Here is a 22,681-nt window from a genome sequence, read left to right as displayed (position 1 = left end):
AGGAGTAATGGTCTCAAATTGCAGTGGGGGAGGTCCAGGTTGGATATTAGGAAACACTATTTCACTAGGAGGGTGGTGAAGCATTGGAATGCATTACCTAGAGAGGTGGTGGAGTCTCCTTCCTTGGAGGTTTTTAAGGCCTGGCTTGACAAAGCCCTGGCTGGGATGATTTAGTTGGGAATTGGTCCTGCTTTGAGCAGGGGGTTGGACTAGATCACATGTGTCAAACTCAAGGCCCGCGGGCCACATCCGGCCCGCCATACAATTATATCCGGCCCGCGAAATCGTTTTATATATCTGTTTTTAATGGCCCTGTGATATGACGCCCCAATAACACACACTACAAATCCCATGATGCAGTGCAATTGCCGCCAACGGCAAGCCGCGGTTCAAGTTCGCGGTCTGTTGATGTATACAACGCTAATATCAAATCAAAGCTAGACCCCAACAATGGCCAAGAGAAAAATTGATTCTGAAAACCGAGGCTTTCAAAGCCGGTGGGAGAATGAGTATATGTTTACTGAAATTGCAGGTAAACCAGTGTGTCTCCTTTGTGGGAGTAATATCGCTGTAATGAAGGAGTATAACCTAAGACGGCACTACGAGACGAAACATGAGAACAAATTCAAAAACCTGAGCGCAGGACAGAAGCTACAAAAGGTAGAGGAGTTGAAGAAGAATTTGACATCCCAGCAGACGTTTTTCACCAAAGCAAAATCACAAAGTGAAGCTGCTGTGAAAGCAAGTTTCATTGTGGCCGAAGAGATCGCCAAATCAGGACGGCCATTTACCGAGGGGGAATTCGTAAAGAATTGTATGATGAAAGTGTGCGACGTCCTTTGTCCAGATAAAACGCGAGCGTTTGCAAATGTAAGCCTCAGCAGAAACACTGTTGCTAATCGGGTTTGTGAGATGGCGACTGATTTGAAAACACAGTTGATTGAAAGAGCAAAAGATTTTGTTGCATACTCCCTTGCCGTGGATGAAACTACTGACGCGACTGACACTGCACAGCTGGCGATATTTATCCGTGGTGTGGATTCCAATTTGTGCGTAACAGAGGAAATACTGGACATTAAATCGATGCACGGGACAACGAAAGGAGAAGACATCTTTGGAAATGTATTTCAAAGTGTAACCGACATGAAACTGCCGTGGGAAAAACTCGTTGGACTTACAACAGATGGCGCACCTGCTATGTGTGGTGAAAAAAATGGACTGGTGGGAAGGATGCGCTCAAAGATGCGGGAGAAGAACTGTGCCGGTGAGTTGACAGTGTATCACTGCATCATACACCAGGAATCGCTGAGTGCTAAAGTCCTAAAAATGGATCATGTGATGAACACTGTAACACAAACCGTCAACTTTATCAGAGCCCACGGTTTAAATCACCGCCAATTCCAGTCTTTTCTGCGGGAAATAGATAGCGAGTTTGGCGATATGCCATATCATACGGAGGTCCGGTGGCTAAGTCGGGGAAAAGTTCTCAAAAGACACTTTGAGCTGCGAGAGGAAATCTGCCAGTTCATGGACAGTAAGGGGAAAGACTGCACAGTTCTGCGGGATGAAAAGTGGAAATGTGAGTTGGCGTTCCTGGCTGACATAACGTCGCATCTTAGCGCTTTAAACCTTCAACTCCAGGGACGGGAGCACATAATAACCGATATGCATGATGCAGTGAAGGCATTTCAAGTGAAGCTGCGCTTATGGGAGACACAAATGCACCAATGCAACCTGTCTCACTTTCCCTGTTGCCAAGTAATACGGAACCAAGAAAGTGCCACAGTTTTCCCAAATGCCACCTTTGCTGAAAAACTCAGCGCGCTGCGCACTGAGTTCGCACGGCGCTTCAGTGACTTTGAGGCACAGAAAAGTAACTTCGAGCTGCTTCGCAACCCATTTGCAGTCGATGTGGAAACCGCACCTGTAGAAATGCAGATGGAGCTGATAGAACTGCAATGTAACGGGACACTGAAGGCAAAGTACGACACTGCGGGGCCAGCACAGTTCACTCGCTTCATTCCTGAAGCGATGCCGCAGCTCCGCCAACATGCGGCTCGAATCCTGTCCATGTTTGGCAGCACATATCTGTGCGAGCAGCTGTTCTCTGTGATGAAAATTAACAAAACGTCACACAGGAGTCGCCTCACTGATGAACACCTGCAATCGATCCTGAGAATCTTCACAACACAGAACCTAACCCCAAACATAAACGAACTTGTTGCAAAGAAAAGACTCCAAGTATCAGGCTCTGACTAAATAGGACAAGAAAATGGAATGTTATGATTTGTTATGATTATACTTTTGCTTTAAATTCAATTTTTTATTTATATTTTCAGATTTTTTAATATTCCAGCATGTACAGATTTTGAATGTATTGTATTGACAGGATATTTTTTTATGAAGAGCAAAATATTTTAAGTTGAAATGTATTTATTTTGGAATGATATCCTGTATTTTGGTTCATATTAATGGTTAAAAAACATAAATATTTAGTCTGTTAAATAAATGGTTATACTGTTCGGCCCGCGAGTTTTGAGTTTTGGCCCCCTGTGCAATTGAGTTTGACACCCCTGGACTAGATGACCTCTTGAGGTCCCTTCCAACCCTGATATTCTATGATTCATCCCCACCAGGCGAGTGTACCAAGGTCTAACTACATTGTGAATCCAATAGACCTTGTACTTTTGTCCTGTTAACCCATACTGGGACTGTTAATTTAGCAGGTCCCTGCTTCTGTGCTGAGTTCTTGACCATCCACCTCCAGACAGGGGATTTGGGCTCCTTTATCCTTTGTGTGCCCAAACAACCACAGGTTCCAACACTCCATAAAGAAAATTAATGAAAAAATGGTCCCTCTACTTCTCAGAGAGCCCAGGTGGCTGATGCTGTCACACAGTCTCCCCAGTAAAGAACCCCTGTTTCCTTGCTAAACTTGCCAGGTCTTGCTAACAACTGAGGCCCCATTGTCGTGTGGGGAGTCGGTATCTGGATGGGGGAAATGTGTGTCACATAGATCGCTGTTGTGGACAGATCTGTGACTAGCTGCCCGAGTGGATTGATTTAAAATTGCTGATTTGTAATAGCTTCTGGATTCCCTCCACTCCTGCACCAGGTGGGACAAGAAGTAATGGGCTTTATCTGCAGCAAAGGAGATTTAGTTTAGATATTAGGAAATATTTTCTAGCTATAAGGGTGGTTAAGCTCTGGAATAGGCTTCCAACTGAGGTTGTGGAATCCCCATCATTGAGGTTTTTATGAATAGGTTGGATAAACACCTGTCAGGGATGGTTTATGTTTATTTGGCCCTGTCTCAGCGCAGGGGACTGGACTAGATGATTTCTCAAGGTCCCTTTCAGCCCAACATTTCTGATTCCCTAGGGTTAGGAAGTTCTAGTTCTATTTGCTCCTGCATGCCACCCTGACTGAGCTGGATTCCTCCCTTTTAGGGACCTGCCCTTCTCCAGTCTTGATCACCTCACAGGAGCAGCACAGTTGTATCCAGAGGAGCTCTTTAAACCCTTTGTAACTGAGGCAGGAAGATGCCCCACCACAGACCTATATTTGCAAAATAGACCAATAGATCTCTCCTCAAACGGAAGCTGTTCCATATCCCCAATTATATTTGTTGCCCTTCTCTGTACCCCTTCCAATTCTAATATATCTTTTTTGAGATGGGGCAACCAGATCTGCACACAGTACCCAAGATGTGGGTGTACCATGGATTTACATAGAGGCATTATGATGTTCTCTGTCTCATTATTTATCCCTTTACTAATGGTTCCCTGGTGCTGACCATTCAGACAGAAATGGTAGCTATCTGTGCAGTTAACATGAGCAAAAAAGGGCAACAGGACTTTAAATACCTAACAGTCCTGAGTCTTCACAGAATAATTTGGCTTATTAGGACTTACTGGGGTAGCCTGACCTATCTGTGATCTGAAAAAGTATGTGTCTGACTTTGCTCTGACTGGGCCAACAGGGCACCACGTAGTGTCTCATTAGGAGCATTCACAACCACTCTCCAGAGCAAAGGAAGAAAAAGGATGGTGAGTAAAAAAGAAGAGATCTCTTAACAGAGGATTTCTCTAAAATGGATCTCCAAGTCCTTCTGACCCAATCCTAGTCACAGATCCCTGAGTGTGAGTACATATGCAGCTGTCCACATATCTCTTCCAGAAGTTTTAGACTGTATTTTCTTGTTTCTCTGGCCTGCTGTACACAGTTTTTGTATCAGTATATTCATTATTATAATAGTTTATAATTAAAGATGAGCAACAGCAAAAGGTTTAGGAAATCGATTCAATTTGGAGACGCACCTATTATTGTAATATTTTATCTGATCAAAAATGGGTGCCCTTAAAAGTCTTCACTGTTTTGAAAGAGTCCCTCATTTCTCCTAAGAGAGATAGGGAATATTGCTGGAAATGGGAGAATCTTTCAAAATGGGAGAAATGTTTACATGTGCCCGATGTATCTAAATGTCTGAAGGCCTCTCTCATGACCCACTCTTCCTGTACATTTCTGTAGCCCATCTGCCTTTACAGTGGAGTTTTTGATGTAAGTCCCTCTCTCAACATCAGCAATCTTCACTGAAGACTCTCCTCCTGCTATGACTCTTCCCCCAAGCCTCTGGCTACCTCTTCTTAGTTCTACAGTGGAGCTACATGGGGCCATCTAGCTGCATGATAGACCTAGCCTGTCTGCTTTCAAGTTTTGCTTGCTCTGATGTGCAGTGGAATCTGGGATGCCCCAAACCAGATGCTTGAGTCTGAGAGCCTGGTTCTCCCTTGCCCTGTCCCTTGGGGTAGTCATTTACCACAGTACACAGTGGATATTGAAATAGTCTGTCCTGGTAGCTTTTTACACCCTCTTTTCACTCCCTTTGCAATGATGTACATTGCTGCACAAGGTGAGGGCAACATTGAATCGGGGCAGAGCCATTGCAATACTAATTACTGTCAGTTACGTTTCCTTCTCCTTAACTGAGATGTAGAGTATCTGGACAGGAGTAAGATGCTTACCAGGCAGAAATCACCCATTGGATGGAGATCTCCTGTCGAATGTTCTTGGATAACTGGGTGTTGGAATCAGGATACAAAATGTTGGGAATAGTGCTGGAACATGAAACCTGGCCTTTGCCAGGACACTGTTTGACCAGTGTAACTAATGAGCTTAGCGGAGCTGAAGAAGAAGCAGACATTATACTGTAAATGAAAATCATATGTAATTTACTATAATATTGTTTTTCTGGGTAGTGCAAGAAATGTCCAAACTTTTGGGTAATTCCAATAGATTTGTTTGAAGAGATGGTTGTGATTTCTCACTTACATCTTTTAAAAACCATGCGACTTTACTTAAAGAAAGGAAAAAGTTAGGTAAATTCTGCAATTGTTCCTGGCTTTGCACTCTGTAAATTTTGTTCAGTGTGAGGGACAAGCGGAAGAAAGGATATTGTTCCCTTGATACTGTTCAATAATATTATTGGTATTTTTTCCAGTTGGCATCCACTCTTATATTAGCAGGGATTCACTGCTTGGTGATGACATGAGAAGGTAGAAACACCAGCATGGATTCTAAGCTTGTGACAGTTCACTCTCTTATTGCACTAACAGCAAATAAACTTCGAAGTACTTAATATAATAAGCAGATAACATGCAGCTGAGTATGTTTTCTTTGGGTGTAGCGGCCTTTTCTATTGCACTATAGTTGTGGTTTTCTAATGAGACCACCAGCATACTTCTCCTTTGTTTTACTTTTCCTTAACTTTCTTTCCCCTTTCTAAGGGTCCAAACATATTTCTCTTTAAGCATCTTGTCATACAATTCCTCAATCTGAGACTCAGTATCTGAGTTATATCCTGGGGATTGTAGTGAGATTATATTGTCAGCAGGGCTACAGCTGTTGCTATCATACATAACACATGCTTAAAGTTCTTTAGGTTTCCCACCCCCCTAGCACTTCCTCCCAGTCTTTTAACAATTTGTTTAGTAGAAGAGAAGAAAAAGAAGGACTGGATGCCCCCAAGACATTGAGAATGAAGATGCAGAGACTTTCATGTGAAATGAGGTGTGGTTTCAAGCCAGTTCCCAGTGGACAGGGGTTTACATCACAAAACCCACCATCACAATAGTACCCTTCTTGAGAGTTGGAGCAGAGAGGTCACAGACTGAATGAGCCTGGAGAATGAACTATGGTTTCACCCCTACAGGTGGCCCTACTGGGTCAGGATTGAGACATGTTGGCATGGGCTTGTTTATACTACAGCTGCCCATGCTATACTGTACTTGTTAGAGGGTAAAGAGAAGATCTCACTGCTGTCAGTCTAGTACCATTTCAGAGCCCTAACTCTGCCCGTGCTTATTCACAGTCTGGCGTTTCCATGATTATTTAGAAACTTTCACCCAAGAATTGTACTTCTTGTTTTCAAATAAGAGCTTGTGCAAATAGAACCTTATGTTGAACTAAGACAAGACTTTGCCAAAATATTGAACACACACAACAAAAATTAGAGGAAAACTTGAAATAAAATAAAGTTTTTGAGGTATCTTGTTATTGAGGCAGCTTCTTTCATAAAGCATGTGTACATGGAGATGCTCACGAAAGTTAAGTCAAATCAACTAAAGGTATGAAGTCATGCACATAAATTACAGCACGTTAAGCCCGTGTGTGGTTGCTCACATTCCAGAGTGAAACAACCCTAGCTTGCTGTAATTTTGCTCTTGTTTAACCAGAGTAATTCCATAAATTTAAGTGGAGTTACTCTGGGTCTACACCATGGTGTCTGGGAGCAAAATCTATCGCTCTGTCCCAGCTCAAATATAACTAATTTAGGAGAGGTATTTTTATAAGCTCTGAGTGCCTGCTTCTTCTCTCACAATGGGGTAAACCAGGAATAATTCTACAAAACCGTGTATATGAAATCAGAATCAAGCCCCGACTTTACAAAAAACAACGTAGCAAGCTCATTTCTCTAAGTGGCCTATCAAAACAAAGACCTTTTGTGAGCACTACATCGACATTGAAAGAGTTTAAAAGAAAGTGGTAAGTCTGAGATGCTTTGAATTATTGTGGGGAAGACTTTTAAAAGGGGAAATCACTCTTTTCAAGCAATCCAGACACAAAAGAAGAGCTGGGTATAATTATTTTTCCTTTAAATAAAATAAAATATTTGACAACAGAACTAATCCAGAAGCCACTAACTACTCTCTTGTCCTTCAGATTCCTTCTGGGGTCCCACTTCTGCTGCAATGCCTGCAGAAATCAGCCAGCCATGACTGCCAGGTTGAACAGCAACCAGAGATAGATAGATAGATAAATATCTGCTATCTTAAAAAATCCTTCCATATCATTTGGAACTTCCATATCATCTGGGCACAGAGCTAACCTGTGTAACTACTAACCATGGGACCTTATTGCTCCTGCCCTCTGTGACACCTTGGGGTTCAACGCAGACCAATAAGAGGATGTGTCACCTCCTGTCTTGTAACCTTCTGTGCTGTGCAGCCTTAGGTAAAAGACCAGACACCAGCAGCATGCTCACAGCACAATAGCCTCACCCTGGTTTCCACCAGCCTTGATCACTCCTTGCAAGATGACCCCAGCACGTCCCCTCTGTCCCAAATTTCCCCCAAATTGTCTGCCCTGTGGCGTCCAGCCCTCTCCTAGAACAATCACAGAAGTTATTAAATTTGCTGCTCCTTTAGAAGAGACAGTAAACAGCAGTTCATTGATTTAACCGGGGTTTGACAAACACTTTTATTTTAATCCCAGCACTGTGTTGGTTTATATTAAAAGTAAAGCAAGTATATTAATCAAAAAGTAATAGGTTTAAGTGATACCAAGTATAAGGAATAAAGACAGAAAGGGTTACAAGCAAACAAAAGTAAAAATATGCTTCTAAGACTCAGAGGTGCATTAAGATTTATTAGGGTGCTGGGCACAAAGAACTTTTGGGCCCCCATGTTTCCCTTGCCATGCCCCCCCACTCCTCCTCTCCCCCTTCCCCTTCTCTTCCCCCATCCCACCTTCCTTCCCCACTCCCTCATTCCATTCTCCCCACTCCTTCCTTCCCCACTACTTCTTTCCTTTCCCCATTCTCCTCCCCCACTGCTTCCCCCCACCCCTCCTCCCTTAACTCATTCCCCCCTTCAATCCCCCATTCCCCCTACTTCTTTCCCCCACCCCCTCTCCCCTTCATCCCCCTTCCCCTTCCCCACTGCCTCTTCCCCACCCACAGGCTGAACTGCTCAGCAATGATGGAAATGGCGGGGGGCAGTGGCACATGACCCCACATGCATCCCCCATACCTTGCCCCTGTTTGGGGTGGGGGCGCATCATCCTCCCCTAACTACATCCATTCCCTCCCTGTCCCCCAACACTACAACCTCCCACTTCCCTGAACTGGGCTCCCTCTGCCTGGAACAGGACTCACCTGAGAGCCAGGGCTGGGAGCTGCAGCCACACATAGAGCTTGCAAGCCTCAGCTGAGCAGGGGCTGACGCTGATGATGCAGCACTTCCTGCTCTCACCTGCCTCTAAGGCAGGTTTCTTTTGTTAAAAGGGTTATGTCCTCCCCTGATACCCTTCCCCAGTTCCAGTGCCCTGGGCTCCTGGATGCCCCACCTGTCCTGAGGGGTGGGGAATGGGTCAGGGGCTGCGCTTGGGCACCCTAGCCTCCCACCCAGTGCAGATGGAGGGTCCAGGGCCCCCCACAATGACCCAAGATCCTTAGGTGGTTCTGGCTTCCAGCCTGGCTAGGGGCAGGGCCCTGGGGTGGAGTGGAGGAGGAGCAGGGGGGCCATGGTGAGAGTTCCGGCGCTCCTGAGGGCCCCCAAATTGGGCTGGGCACAGGCCCTGTTGGCCCGAGCAGTAATCTGCCAGTGCTAAGACTAAAACCAGATTGAACCTGACTAAACTCTCTTTTTCAAAGTATTTCTGACCAAGTCTCTTTTCCAGCATGGCTGACCAGACCCTCTAACCAGGAACCTTCACAGAGCTCCAAGTGCTTGGTTCCTTTGTCTCTTCAGGTGAAGGATACCTTAGGGGGTCCATTCCCCCTCTCTATATAGACCAGGAAACCTTTGAAATATATTCTCAGATAAAGTTCCTCTTCCCCTGCTGGAAAGAGATTCTATGCAGCCTGGTGAAGACTTCATCCTGGTTCCTCCCCTGCTGCTGATAGTTGAATGATTAGTTCCTTATCCCTGATTGGGGCTTTTAGGTGTAATAAATAATTAAATAACTTTAAAATGCCTGAGAAACTGAACTCCTTTGTTAAACTGACTTTTAACATGAAAAATAAAGAACTAAAGTTAAATGATTAAAAACTAGGAAATACTGTGAAACCATATATTGATAAAGGCGGGTAAGATAATACTTGGAAAATATGAGTGGACGTATGCAAATCAGCCAGCTAGGTTAGAGCGCTGAATAGTCTTCAAGGAGAAATGGCCAAAACAATGGAAAATGTATGGCAAGGAACAATCCTACATTGGCAGGAAGAATGGCTCAAAGACTTAACTGGTCTTCTCCATCTTATTTGAAACCTGGCAGTTTCTAGATACAATATGTGTTCTTTCCTATGGATTTAATATTAGTGTCATTTCTGTAATCATGGTGATATAGGAGTGTGGACAGCTAGATCCTTCTTCCAAGTGTGATGGCTCACAAATTGTTTACATCTCTATTATTATACCAAGCAACTGCTCTTTTCTTTAAAGCTTTGTTCCTATTCTTCTTTATCACAAAAATAAATAATACTTTTCTTTTAAGGCTTTCTGATCACTGTATGCAACTGGTCACAGTCTTCTGAAGGGAGTTCATTCCCTTCCCTCATGGGCCATACAGAGAATGGCTCTGTATTGCACTCAACCTGCTCATAGCACTTACTGCTCTGCATTAAGCCAACAATTATATAATCAAATCTCATGCTTCAAGGCTTCAGTGGTGGCCTGTGGGGATCAGGAATGATTTTTTGCTCCTGATGCACAATTGACCATGTGTATTCTGGATTTTTTCACTTTCCTTTGAAGCATCAGGGATTGGTCACAGCTGAAGACAGAACACTGAATGGGGCGGACAGAGAATACTCTTTCTTAGATGACTGGCTGATAGGTCTTGCTTCCATGCTTAGGGTCATACTCCCTACCAGATTTGGTGTTTGGAAGGAATTTTCCCACAGGTCAGATTGGCAGAGGCCTTAGTGGGGTTTTCACCTTCTTCTGTGATATGAATCACCTGATCAATTATCCGCTATTGCAGGGGCTTTGGACACTGGCAGCACTTTGGTCTCTCATGTTTTCTGCCTACCTGTGATACACAACAGTTTAGTCTCCTGAGGACTGAAATGCTTTAGTATGCCCAAAATTATTTGGCTCAATATAGGGGTAATTGGCTGAAATGTAATGTTCTGTGATATACAGCAGGTCAGACTAAATGATCTAATGGTCCCTTCTGGACTTAAACTCTATGAAACTAAGAACTAAGTTGGACCTTCAGGGTAAGAACAAGATACTATAGCCCAAGACCTAATCTAAGAATGAGGGAACTGTGGAATTCTGTAACCATGACAGTAACATAAAGGGGTGGGCATTGGTCAATAGTACGATACTGATATTTATGTAGGTTTACATGCAACTCAGTATAGTCAGAATTTCCAGATATCTAGAAGGACCTACTTTCCCAATGCTGTTTCCTGGGCTATAAAGAAACAGAACAGGTGTTTAATGAGTCATAAAATTTGCTACATGTTGAGATGTAACATATAACAAGACTTCCTTGAAGACAAACTACTTTTGCTTGCTTCTTAAAGGAACTCTGCAACCTGCCTAAAACAACTTTAGGGTGAGAAATTATTATTTGTAACCAGTTTCTTTAGTGACTTCAGCTTAGTTTGTATTTGTTTATTTTGCTTAGTAATCTACTTTAATCTGTTTGCCATCCCTTATAATCACTTAAAATCTGTCCTTTGTAGTTATTAAACTTGTCTTTATTTTCTATAAACCAATCTGTGCAATTCATATCGGGGGGGGGACACAAAAAACTGTGCATATGTCCTTCCACATTGAGGGAGGGGGCATTTTTATGAGCTTGCATTGTACAGATCTTTATACAGCGCAAGACAATATAATTTTGGGTTTATACCCCAAAGGAGGTGTGCACGTGGGTGCTGGGTAAATCCCCGATCAGAATCCTCCCACATAGAACTGATTTCAGTTTCTGTGTCTGCAGCTGAGTGTGGCCTTAGCTGTGTGTGTGCTAGACAAGGCTTCAGTGCCTGGCACAGCAAGGACGGTGAGGAAGCCCAGGCTGGTGAAACAGGCGGGCTCAGTGGGACCTCAGTATATCAGGTGGCATCCCGGATGGGGGAGAGGGGAACAACCCATCACAGACACCAAGTTGAGAGGGGTTGCTAGCACATTGGAGGAATGGATTAGAATTCAAAATGACCTTGACAAATTGAAGAATTGGTCTGAAATCAACAGGGATAAAATTCAATAAAGACAAGTGTAAAGTACTTCACTTAGGAAGGAAAAATCAAATCCACAACTACAAAATGGGGAATAACTGGCTAGGCAGTGCTACTGTTGAAAAGGATTTAGGGGTTGTAGTGGATCACAAATTGAATATGAATCAATAATATGATGCGGTTGCAAAAAAGGCTAATATAATTCTGGGCTACATTAACATGCTTTATGTGAAGACATGGAAGGTAATTGTCCCACTCTACTCAGCACTGGTGAGACTCAGGGCAGGTCTTCACTACGGCGGGGGGGGGTCTATTTAAGATATGCAAATTCAGCTATGCGAATAGCGTAGCTGAATTCGACCTATCGGAGCTGACTTACCCCGCTGTGAGGACGGCGGCAAAATCGACCTCCGCGGCTCCCCATCGACGGCGCTTACTCCCACCTCCGCTGGTGGAGTAAGAGCATCGATTCGGGGCTCGATTGTCGCGTCCCGATGAGACACGATAATTCGATCCCCGAGAGATCGATTTCTACCCGCCGATTCAGTGTAGACCTAGCCTCAGTGGGAGTATTTTGTCCAGTTTTGGGTGACATACTTTAGCAAAGATGTGGACAAATTAGAGAGAATGCAACAAAAATGATAAAAGGTCTAGAAAACCTGAGCTATGAGGAAAGGTTAAAAAAAATGGGGCACATTTAGTCTTGAGAAAAGAAGACTAAGGAGAGAACCTGTTAACAATCTTCAAATATATTAATGGCTATTATAAAGCACATGGTAATCAATTGTTCTCCAACTTCACTGAGGATAGGGCAAGAAATAATGGGCTTAATCTGCAGCAAGGGAGATTTAGATTAGATATTAAGAAAAACTTACTAACTATAAGGATAGTTAAGATCTGGAATAGTCTTCTAAGGGAGGCTGTGGAATCCCTGTCATTGGAGGTTTTTAAGAACAGATTAGACAAAAACCTGTCAGGGATGGTCTAATATAGTGTTGTTGTAGCTGTGTCTGCTCCACAATATTAGAGAGACAAGGTGGGTGAGGTAATATCTTTTATTGGACCAAATTCTGTTGGTGAGACAGACAAGCTTTCAAGCTCTTCTTCAGGTCTTGGAAATGTACTCAGAGTGTCCCAGCTAAATATTTTATTCCATTTTGTATTTAGCTGGGACACTCTGAGTACATTTCCCACTTTGTCTCTCTAATATTGTGGAGCTGGTGAAGTGGGTGGTCTAGATGTATTTTGTCCTGCCTCAGCACACGGAGCTGAACTAGATTAACTCTCAAAGTCCCTTCTAGCCCAATGTTTCTATGATTTACAGTTGTGCAAAGTGGATGTAATATGCTACCAGATCAGAAGGGTAGTATTTCTCAGCTATTTGAACATGTGTAAGTAACTACATAACAGTTAAAGTAGTGGGGAATTGGGCCCAGGGGGTCATCCTTAGGTACCCAAGTTTCAAAATTCTGATCTCAGTGAGAAGGCCAATGTCACAGAGTGAGTTAGTGACAAAGCTAGGAATAAAACCTGAGGATCCTGTTCCCAGCCCTGAGCTACATTCATAGAACCACATTTCAACTAACTGAGAGTGAAATTACTTCTCTTGCATAAAACATGAGTAACCAGGACTAACGCTTGTGAAGAGCAGAGTGAATTAAGTTAAATCCATCACCTCAACATGACCCATGGTGCATGGCAGTCTCTTGCCTTGGAAGCTATTCTGGCTCTAAGACTGAAGACCACTGCACCACTTTCAGGGTATTGGGGATGCAGGATTCATATCAAGATAGATTTTGTGACTGAAGTCTACACCATTGCTTACCTCCATACTTATATATGGGGGTTAAGCATGGAGAGCTCTGCCTAAGGCCTGTCTATCTATCTCCAATGGGGTATGTCTAAGGCAGTGGTTCCCAAACTGGGGTTCGCGAAGAAAAAATTCATTAATGGCGGCCAGAGGACCCCAGCATTGGAGGCAGCAGGTGGGACCTGGTTGCAGGGCAGACAACCAGAGCCCCAGGGAGAGCAGGGCCGTGCAGTTGGGGCTGGCAGCCCAAGCCCTGCCCCCATCAGCGGGGGAGCCGGCAGCCCGAACCCCAGCGCTCCGGCGGAGCTGGCAGCCTCGAGCCCCTTGAAAGCAGGGCCGGGCAGTTGGGGCCAGCAGCCCGAGCCCCAGCAGTCAGCGGGACCTGCAGCAGAAGCTCAGTGGAGCTCAGTTGACCGGGGTGGTCAATGGGGTCCAGCAGCAGGAGCCCCAGGGAGTGTGGATCCAGCAGCCCAGGTCCTGGCGCGGGGCCAGTAGCCTGAGCCCTGTCGTGGGCAGGGTGTCAGCTGAGACCCCCAGACCTGCAGGTGGCAGCTCGGACTCCTGCCTTTGTCAGACAGGGGAAGTTGGCATGGAGGGCAGAATTAGCAGGAGCAATGCTGTACATGGGGGTGGTCCAAGCTAATTTGTCCCTCGCAGGACACCCTCCTAGGGAGAAACCTCGTGGGGGAAGAAAAGCTGTTTGGGAGCCAAACCAGCCGGAAGCACGTTGTAGCCAGTGTAGCAGTGTTAAGGTGCCTCTTTAATTGTCATTCTCTCTGGAGTGCTGTTTTGCTTCAGTGAGACTTGAGTGAATCTTCTCATTTTCTAGTTTGTTGGTTGTTAGCAGTCTCTCTGTGTTGTTTTTATTAGAACTTTTGTACACAAGTTCAATGGATAAGTGGCTGAAAAAGGAAAGTGTAAAGACGCAAGAATCAGCTAGTGTTTCCTCAAGTCCACACTGTGGAAAATCTACGTCTAATGATCATGATGGTCCTGGAAAGTCACTTACAAAGAAAAGAAAATATGATGATGATTATATAAAATATGGCTTTACATGCATTGGTGATCAAGAATGTCCAAAACCACTGTGTGTGATTTGTGGTGATGTTCTAGCAAACAGCAGCCTCAAACCTTCTCTACTTCGGCGCCATTTAGAAACTAGGCATCCTGCATAACTCGACAACCCTGTTGATTTTTTCAAGCGAAAATTAGCTGAGAGGAAAAGTGACATTACCAGTTTTATATCCAAAGCAAGTACTGATAATGAAAATGCACTTGAAGCATCATACCGCGTGAGCTACCGAGTAGCAAAAGCATCAGAAGCCCATACCATAGCAGAGAGCTTGATTGGTCCATGTATAAAAGACGTAGTTCATTGCATGCTCAGAGAAAAGGCTGCAAAAAGGATTGACATGGTACCTTTGTCCAATAATACATTGTCACGAAGAATTAATGACATGTCAAATAACGAAGAGACCACAATTGTACAGAGAGTGAAAAATAGTCCATATTATACTATACTGTTGGACGAATCAACTGATGTAGCTAATCTAGCTATTTTGCTACTGTTTGTACATTATGTGAATGAAGGTCTGGTTGAAGAAGACTTGTTGTTTTGCCGACCACTGGAAGAACGTACAACTGGAGAAGATATCTTCAATCTGACTAATGCATATTTTCAAGAAAAGGAAATAGATTGGTCTCGTTGCCTAGGCATTTGCACTGATGGGGCCACATCAATGACGGGGAAGTATACTGGATTTGTAGCTCGAACAAAAAAGGTTGCATCAAAAGTCTCTTGGACTCATTGCAGCATCCATAGACAAGCCCTCGCAACAAAACATATGCCTGAGGGACTGAAGGAAGTGCTGGACAATGCAGTGAAAATGGTGAATTACATAAAATCACTGCCAACAAATTCCAGAATATTTCACATACTTTGTGAAGAAATGGGTAGTATACATGATTGTCTGTTGACCCATACTGAAGTTAGATGGCTGTCACGGGGCAAAATCCTGGTGCGCTTGTTTGAGCTTAGAACGGAAATCCTAGTTTTTTTCAACAGCCATCCTTTCCACCTTGCCAGCTGTATGGAAAATAATGTCTGGCTCCAGAGCCTAGCTTATTTAGCAGATATTTTCTCAAGAATTAATGACCTAAATTTATCTCTTCAAGGTCTGAATATAACAGTTTTTAATGTGCAAGACCGAGTTGAATCCATGATAAAGAAGTTGCAGCTCTGGGAAAGTTGTTTGGAAAACAATCAAATTGAGTGTTTCAGTAATCTTCATGACTTCCTGGCAGAACATAAACTTCAGTTGGATCAGTGCACTAAAACCAATATAACTGCACACCTAAAAGGACTTTGCACAACATTCAGGGATTACTTTCCAGCTATATCAGGCGATAATGACTGGATTCGCAACCCTTTTGATGATACCACTTTCTCAACACAGATATTGAACACTGAGGAAAAAGAGAAATTGATTGAGATCTCCTGTGATTACGAACTGAGAAGGAGTTTCAGAAATCTGTCATTAATCAACTTTTGGCTGAGTTTAAGAAATGAGTACCCCCTTCTGGCAGAAAAAGCTGCTGCAGTTTTGTTACCATTTTCAACAACATACTTATGCGAGAAAGCGTTTTCCTCGTATGCACATCTGAAAACGAAATACAGAAACAGACTTGATGCCGAACCAGACCTGAGACTTTATCTTTCTCCAAAGGTTCCGGACTTCAAAGAGCTATGCAGAGCAAAGCAAGCGCATCCATCACACTGAGGAAATTTAAATGTAAAACCCTGGAAATATTCATTTTTAGAAGGGGGTTCACGAGATTTCACAATTTAGAGAAAGGGGTTCGCGGGCTGTTAAAGTTTGGGAACCACTAGTCTAAAGCTTTCTGCTCATCTTCCACACATGGGACTATTGTTAAAGTGATAAATTGTATCACAAATAATAGTAACAGACTATCATTCCATGAATGGAAGTATAGTGAATGGAAGCTAGGGGATATAGATACAGTTACCAGGGCAGTCCAGAATCTGATGCTGTTTTAAGGCTAACTCCCATCCCTGATGTAATTCTCCCTTGAAAGTGATGAAATTGGCCCAATATAGGTATATCATTTTTTATTAATTGTATTATCATATCAAAGGAGGTAGTGGGGAGAGCTTGAGGGGGAGATTAAGAATTCTGCCTTAGTCTTGTTGAGCTTGATCTGACAGCTAGATATCCACAAGGTTTGGACAGAAGGAGACTGGTCTGGAGTAAAGAGATAGATCTGACAGTCATCAGAATAGAGCTGAAATTTGAATTTACAGATGAAATTACCCAGAGATAAGGCACATAAGGAGAAGAGAAGGGGACCAAGGAGATAGCCCTACGGAAAGCTGGAGGGTGGCTAAGGAGGATCCTTCAAAGGAGACACTAAAAGAGTGGTTAGAGAGGCAGAAGGAGAACCAGGATAGGACAGAACCATGGAAGTCAAGGGAGGACAAAATTTCAAGAAGAGGATCATGGTTGACTGTGTTGAAGGCAGCTGCTAGGTCAAGGATGATGAGGATGAAGTATTGGTTCTGAGCTATGGCTAGGAAGAGGTCATTAGAGACCTTGGCAAAAGCAGTTTCAGTTGAGTGCAAGGGGCAAAAACCAGGTTGGAGACAGTCTAGGATGAAATTGGAGGACCAGACAGTGATTATAGACAGTACATTCAATGAGTGTAGAGATGAGAGAGAGAAGGGAGAAGGGATGGTAGTTGGAGGGGCAAGTGAGGTAACTGGTGAGGGTTTTTTAAAATAGGAGACACCAAAACATGTTTTTATTGTGAGGGTAAAGAGCCAGAGGAGAGTGAGAGTTTAGGGAGAAGAGGGAGGGAACTCATAAGAGTGGGTCTGAGGAAGATCAGGTTGGATGGGATCACTTGGCAAGTGGTGGGGTTAGAGGAGGAGAGAAGAAAAGAAATTTCAGCATCTGGGACTGGGAAGAAGGAAGAAAGAGTTGTAGAGACGGAAGAGATTTTCTCCAGAGATGCTCCACAGTGTAAGAGCAGGAGTGGAGGAAGCAGATGTTGGGGATTTTCCAGGGCTAGGGCAGGGGCGCTGGAACAATGTGTATAGTAGGGTATGCTGACAGTCATTGAACTGAACTGCAAACCTTGCATGTGATGGAAACCGCTTCAAGCCAGAGGGTGCAGCAGCACCCCCATCATCTCCAGTTCCAGCACCTATGGGATGGGGGCTGGTAGTGCAGACACTGAGATGGAAGGGAGTGGGGAAAAAGTCAAGGGTGGAGGTGAGTGAGGAATTGAGAGAATCGAATCAACAACCATATCAACAGAAGACAGTGAACAGAGAGAAGGCAGGAGAGGTCTGAGACCAGAGAAGTCGTTAATGCTGATGGACTGGAAGTCACAGAAAGTCTGAGTGACAGGACATGAAGACCACTTCAAGTGAATGGTGGGTAAAGAGTTGAACCAAGGTCTGATGGACAAATGAAGAGGTGAGGGCAAGGATATGTGAAGATAAGGGATTGAAGTCACCAAGGATGAGTGTGGAAGACTGTGAGGAGAGGAAGAGAGAGATCCATGAGCTGAGGTCAGAGAGGAAAGTTGATGGAAGAAGTTGGGTGGATTGTAGATTACAGTGATATGAAGGTGGAGAGTAAACTCAGATGCAATGCTGTTCAAAAGAGGAGAAAGTATGGGAAGGGGGAAGAAGGAGCGGTTCGCGGCAGCAGGAACAGGAGAGGAGAAACCTAACACCCCCAGCACAGTCTGATGAGGGCAGGGAGTGTGAGAGAAGAAGAGTCCTCCATAAGGAAGAGTAATTGCATAGGCAGTGTCAGATAAAGGGACCCAGGTTTCTGTGAGACCCAGGAGCTGGAGGGAGTGAGACATGAAGCAATTGTTGCTGACTGAGATCTTTTCAGAAATGGAGAGGGAATTCCAGAGACAGCAAAAAAAGGGGAGGAGGGATTGGGAATGGAGGGGACATGAGCATTAGATAAGGAGTGGTGGCATGAGAGGGGTGGAGGTGGTGGCAAGGGAAGTGTGTGGGAAGTGGAGAAAGTGGGGATGGATGAAGGGCCAGAGTTGGAGCAAACATCACCAGAGGTGGGGAGGATGAAGCAGAGGAGGGTGTGGATATGGGATTTAGATTTATGTTGGTGGAAGGAGCACTGAGATTAGGATGGAAAGGGGAAAAGGAGTAGGTAGAGCTCGTGGGAACAAGTGTAAACAGGGTCTGAATGAATTCTTGCCTGCAGCTAGCTGGGAGGGGGAGAGACTTTAGGTGTGTTCATGTAAATACAGTTTGCTCCTACTCTGCTTAGGTATCCAGCAGACGCAGAGCGATGTGTTGTTCAAAGTAATCAGCTTTGACTGGTTTTGGGTTACAAATCATTTTTGTATTGAATACAGGGGTAGTGAAATGCTGTTACCAATGTTGTAATTATTGTATGAATAAAAGGGAGCAGAACTGTGCTTAACCTGTTCCAAATGAGGGGCTCACTCTGAGCTGAAAGGACCTCCTTAACCCAGGGGCTCTAATGCCAAAGCCCTGTGAAAGTAAGAGGGGTGGGGACAGGTATTCCAGCCAGAGATGTAGCCCCCCCCCACCCCAAAGGGTCCTCCCTCAATTGGTTTAACCTGTTCCCTGCCCCCAGTGTTCAAAGAAAGAGCTAAATAGGCTTCATTAGGAGCCTATTTGTTATTTTAACTGCTCAAAATAACTTGAAAATAACTTGAATAAGCTGAAAATCACTTGAGATGGGGCAGTGTTTCTGCCCAGCCTGCAAAGAGCTGACAATTATTTAAGAGACTGATGTGCACAAGTCACAGCAGAGAGGCAGGTGGCAGCAGAAGGTGACTGACAGTCGGGAGGTGGCCAGCAGGGCAGCTGGCGGAGAGGCAAAGTGAGCGGCCGGCAGGACGGCTGGTGGAGAGGGCCAGAGCAGAGCCCCATAGAGAGGCGTGGCGATCAGCCAGCAGGGTGGCTGGCAGAGAGGGGTGGCAAGGAAGTGCCCGAGCAGCAGAGCGAGTAAGATGCCTCCTTACCACCCCCAGCCGCACCCAAGCTGTACCTCTGAACTCTGGGTCGGCACTGACCAAGGACATCAACTGTGAGTGGGGTGCACAGAAGGGTCGGGCACGTTAAAGGGACTTTTGGGTTGCTGGACTTAAGAATCTGAGGGGAAAAGGACACTGCCCAACTTACTTGGGGGTGGGTCTTTTGCTTATGGTCTAGGTTTATGAACCCTGTTCGTGGTATTTTGCCAAATTAATGCTGAGTTACTTCCCTCCTTTTATTAAAAGTTTATTTTCTACACTCAGACTCTGTGCCTGTGAGTGGGGAAGTATTGCCTCTCAAAGGCACCTAGGGGTGGTGTGTAATTTCCCCAGGTTACTGAGTGGGGGCTCGAGCCAGTTCTGTGTTGTATTGATGGGAAGGAACCGCTAGTATTGAACCTAGCCCTGGTTACTGCTGGCTCCACCTGGCAGAAGGGTTACATAAGGATGGGGAAATGGAGCAAATGGAGCCAGTGGGGGGAACAGATGGGGGAGGAGAAGGACAGATGCTATGGTGTGGTGAGAGCCATGATGAGTGGTAAATGGACAGGGGTATATACACACATACAAGTTTGAAAAATGCTGTGACAGAACTAATATTAACCAGCAATTCACACATGAAGAATTGGTCTCTCTCTTTTTTTAGTTTGCATTTTATGCCCTTGTGACAATGCGGTTCTGGCGGAACCCAACTGAGAGTGCCAACTCAGGACAAATTGCTCAAATAGGGCAGTTACAGCCCAAGGCTGGGGTTTTTTCCACCTCTAAGGCAAACCAAACCAGCCAGACTAAGAGGACTTCGGTCTCACCCCACTGGCTAACCGCAAGTCTCACAAGCAATCTCCTTAGACACTCCAGTTTCCCAGTATTACCACCAGTGCCACTCGTTATGGGGACAAATGATTATGAAAACCAATACCCCAGTAAAAGAAAAAGGTTCTCCTGATCCCAAAGGACCAAGCCCCAGACCCAGGTCAATATACAAATCAGATCTACCCACAAATCACGCTGTTGCCAATCCTTCAGAATCTAAAATCTAAAGGTTTATTCATAAAAGGAAAAAGATAGAGATGAGAGTAGAATTGGTTAAATGGAATCAATTACATACAGTAATGGCAAAGTTCTTGGTTCAGGCTTGCAGCGGCGATGGAATAAACTGCAGGTTCAAATCAAGTCTCTGGAATACATCCCCCGCTGGGATGGGTCCTCAGTACTTGGTTCAAAGCTTCAGCTTGTAGCAAAGTTCCTCCAGAGGTATGAAGCAGGATTGAAGACCAGATGGAGATGAGGCATCAGCCTTATATAGTCTTTTCCAGGTGTAAGAACACCTCTTTGTTCTTACTGTGGAAAATTACAGCAAAATGGAGTCTGGAGTCACATGGGCCAGTCCCTGCATACTTTGCTGAGTTACAAGGCGTATCTGCCTTCTCTCAATGGGTCCATTGTATAGCTGATGGTCCTTAATGGGCCATCAAGCAGGCTAGGCAGAGCTAATCTCAGCTTGTCTGGGATGTCACCCAGCAGCATAGCATAAATTTGCCATACAGACAGTATAGCCCCAATATTCATAACTTCAACTACAAAACTGATACACACATATAGACAGCATAATCATAACCAGTAAACCATAGCCTTGTCCTAGACACTCCATTTGACCCCCTTTATACAAGATTTGGGTGCCACTACAGGACCTTGGTTGCAACAATGGTCTATACGGTCCCAGTTTATGTCAATAACGTCACAGCCCTTCATTAGGAGAAACTAAATGAGCTCTGGAGTTTTAGATCTGTTCCTGTTGTGCTGCGCACTATATCTTAAAATCATAATATGTAGCTCTTCACAGTCCTCTGCCCAAAGGAGCTCTCATCTGAGGTACTGTCAAGCCTAAATAATCTCTAATTCATTAAGAGGGTGACCTTTACATGTCAGTTGAGGTGAAGTTACAAGTGGCAGTTTGCACTGTACCTGCTCTGCTCTAAGAGATGAAGACTTGATTTTCCATCACTCACAATCCTTTCCTCTTTGCAGTCTCCCATATGGACTAAATATACACCACAAAGGAACAATAAAGGTCCATACACATGTGCAAATAATATTTCTATTAAATATATACTGTATGTTTTCTCTTTATATTTAGTTTTCTTATTTCTAAAGAGCAATCGTTTGGAGACCTTATTGACACAATTACCTCAGACAGTCAGAGGCAGGTGTAAGTCTATGAAAGTACAGAAAGGACCTTTTATAATGGAAACATCAAATTGGCATTTAGCTGTACTTATAATCATAATTCTGGGAAACTAATGCAAGTAGCCTGAAAGAAGCTTTTTATATCAAATGAGAAGGCAATGGTACCTCCAAGGTAAGTCATATTATATATTTTTCATTGTAGATCTGAAATGGTTCCTCTTCTGTTTTCTGTAAATTCACCTCAAAAGCAGAAGGCAAAGACTCATTTTTAGAGAAAGTAATAGAGTCATATAATCTACGCAATTATTTACATTTGATTTTGTCCACCCAGTGCTTCCTCACCTCCCAAACAAAACATGCTGTGCTGCTCATGCCATATCAGTGGCTCTAGGCTCTGCCACACTGATTGTAACTTGTAGCCATCTTTTCTGCAAACCCAGACTGGTAAATCCCAGGAATGGCAGGTCGTCTTTGTTTAGGCATGTGTGCTGTGTGCTTTCAAGAGCAGGGCCTTTAATCATCTCAGTATTAAAAAATGGATTCTGAAAAGAATTCCCAAAGGGAATGAGTTGTATACATTTCTTTCATTGCTTTGAAGACAGGAATATCATTATTGTAAGCAGTCCTTCGTGAGCAGTCAAGAAGAGAAGGATGGGGGAGGGGAAAGAAGGAAGTTGCACGGAATATAACAGTTCTAGACTTGAACAGACTATCAACAGCTGCAAGGTTAATTACAGATCTTAAAGCTTTAGAAATAAAAGATAAGAAATTCTTTAGAGTAATTATAGGCTGCTGAGGCCTTATGGTAATACTAAAGTAAAACATCTGACTGGCGTGCTGCAGGGACACAGTGACAGTAGAAACACAGGTTGAACAAAATAATTAAAACCAGCTTTCCCCCTATCTCGGGTGAACTGTCAATCAGTCTGGGGAAGAAAAGAAATGCTAATAAAATATTAATAGGCTCTTTTTTAGTTTTTTTCATAACATTCTTTTATGCACAGGTAGCGCTCCGGTTTGTCAGTCAAAAGAGTCAGACACAGAAGCAGGAGACAAACAAATGCAGCAAAGTGGGGAGAAAAGAAAAGCTTTTGGGCAATCATATTTGACCTCAGAAAGAATCTGCCAAGGTATGAAGGTAGGAATCA

At 44.0% G+C, this 22,681-nt stretch overlaps 1 protein-coding gene across 1 annotated transcript; it reads left to right on the top strand.

Moving 5' to 3' along the window:
* The first annotated feature begins 215 nt into the window (after nt 1-215).
* On the top strand, nt 216-2,532 carry LOC117875277 (general transcription factor II-I repeat domain-containing protein 2A-like). Its single transcript, XM_034766451.1, has one exon. It carries the CDS (start codon nt 451-453, stop codon nt 2,257-2,259), a length of 1,809 nt encoding a protein of 602 aa, XP_034622342.1. The 5' UTR covers nt 216-450; the 3' UTR covers nt 2,260-2,532.
* The last annotated feature ends 20,149 nt before the right edge of the window (nt 2,533-22,681 follow it).

This window comes from Trachemys scripta, chromosome 3 (genome assembly GCF_013100865.1).
Source record: "Trachemys scripta elegans isolate TJP31775 chromosome 3, CAS_Tse_1.0, whole genome shotgun sequence".
Classification (NCBI taxonomy): Eukaryota; Metazoa; Chordata; order Testudines; family Emydidae; genus Trachemys; species Trachemys scripta.
Note: the sequence above shows the minus strand (reverse complement) of the source record. Positions and strands in the feature narration are given on the sequence as shown.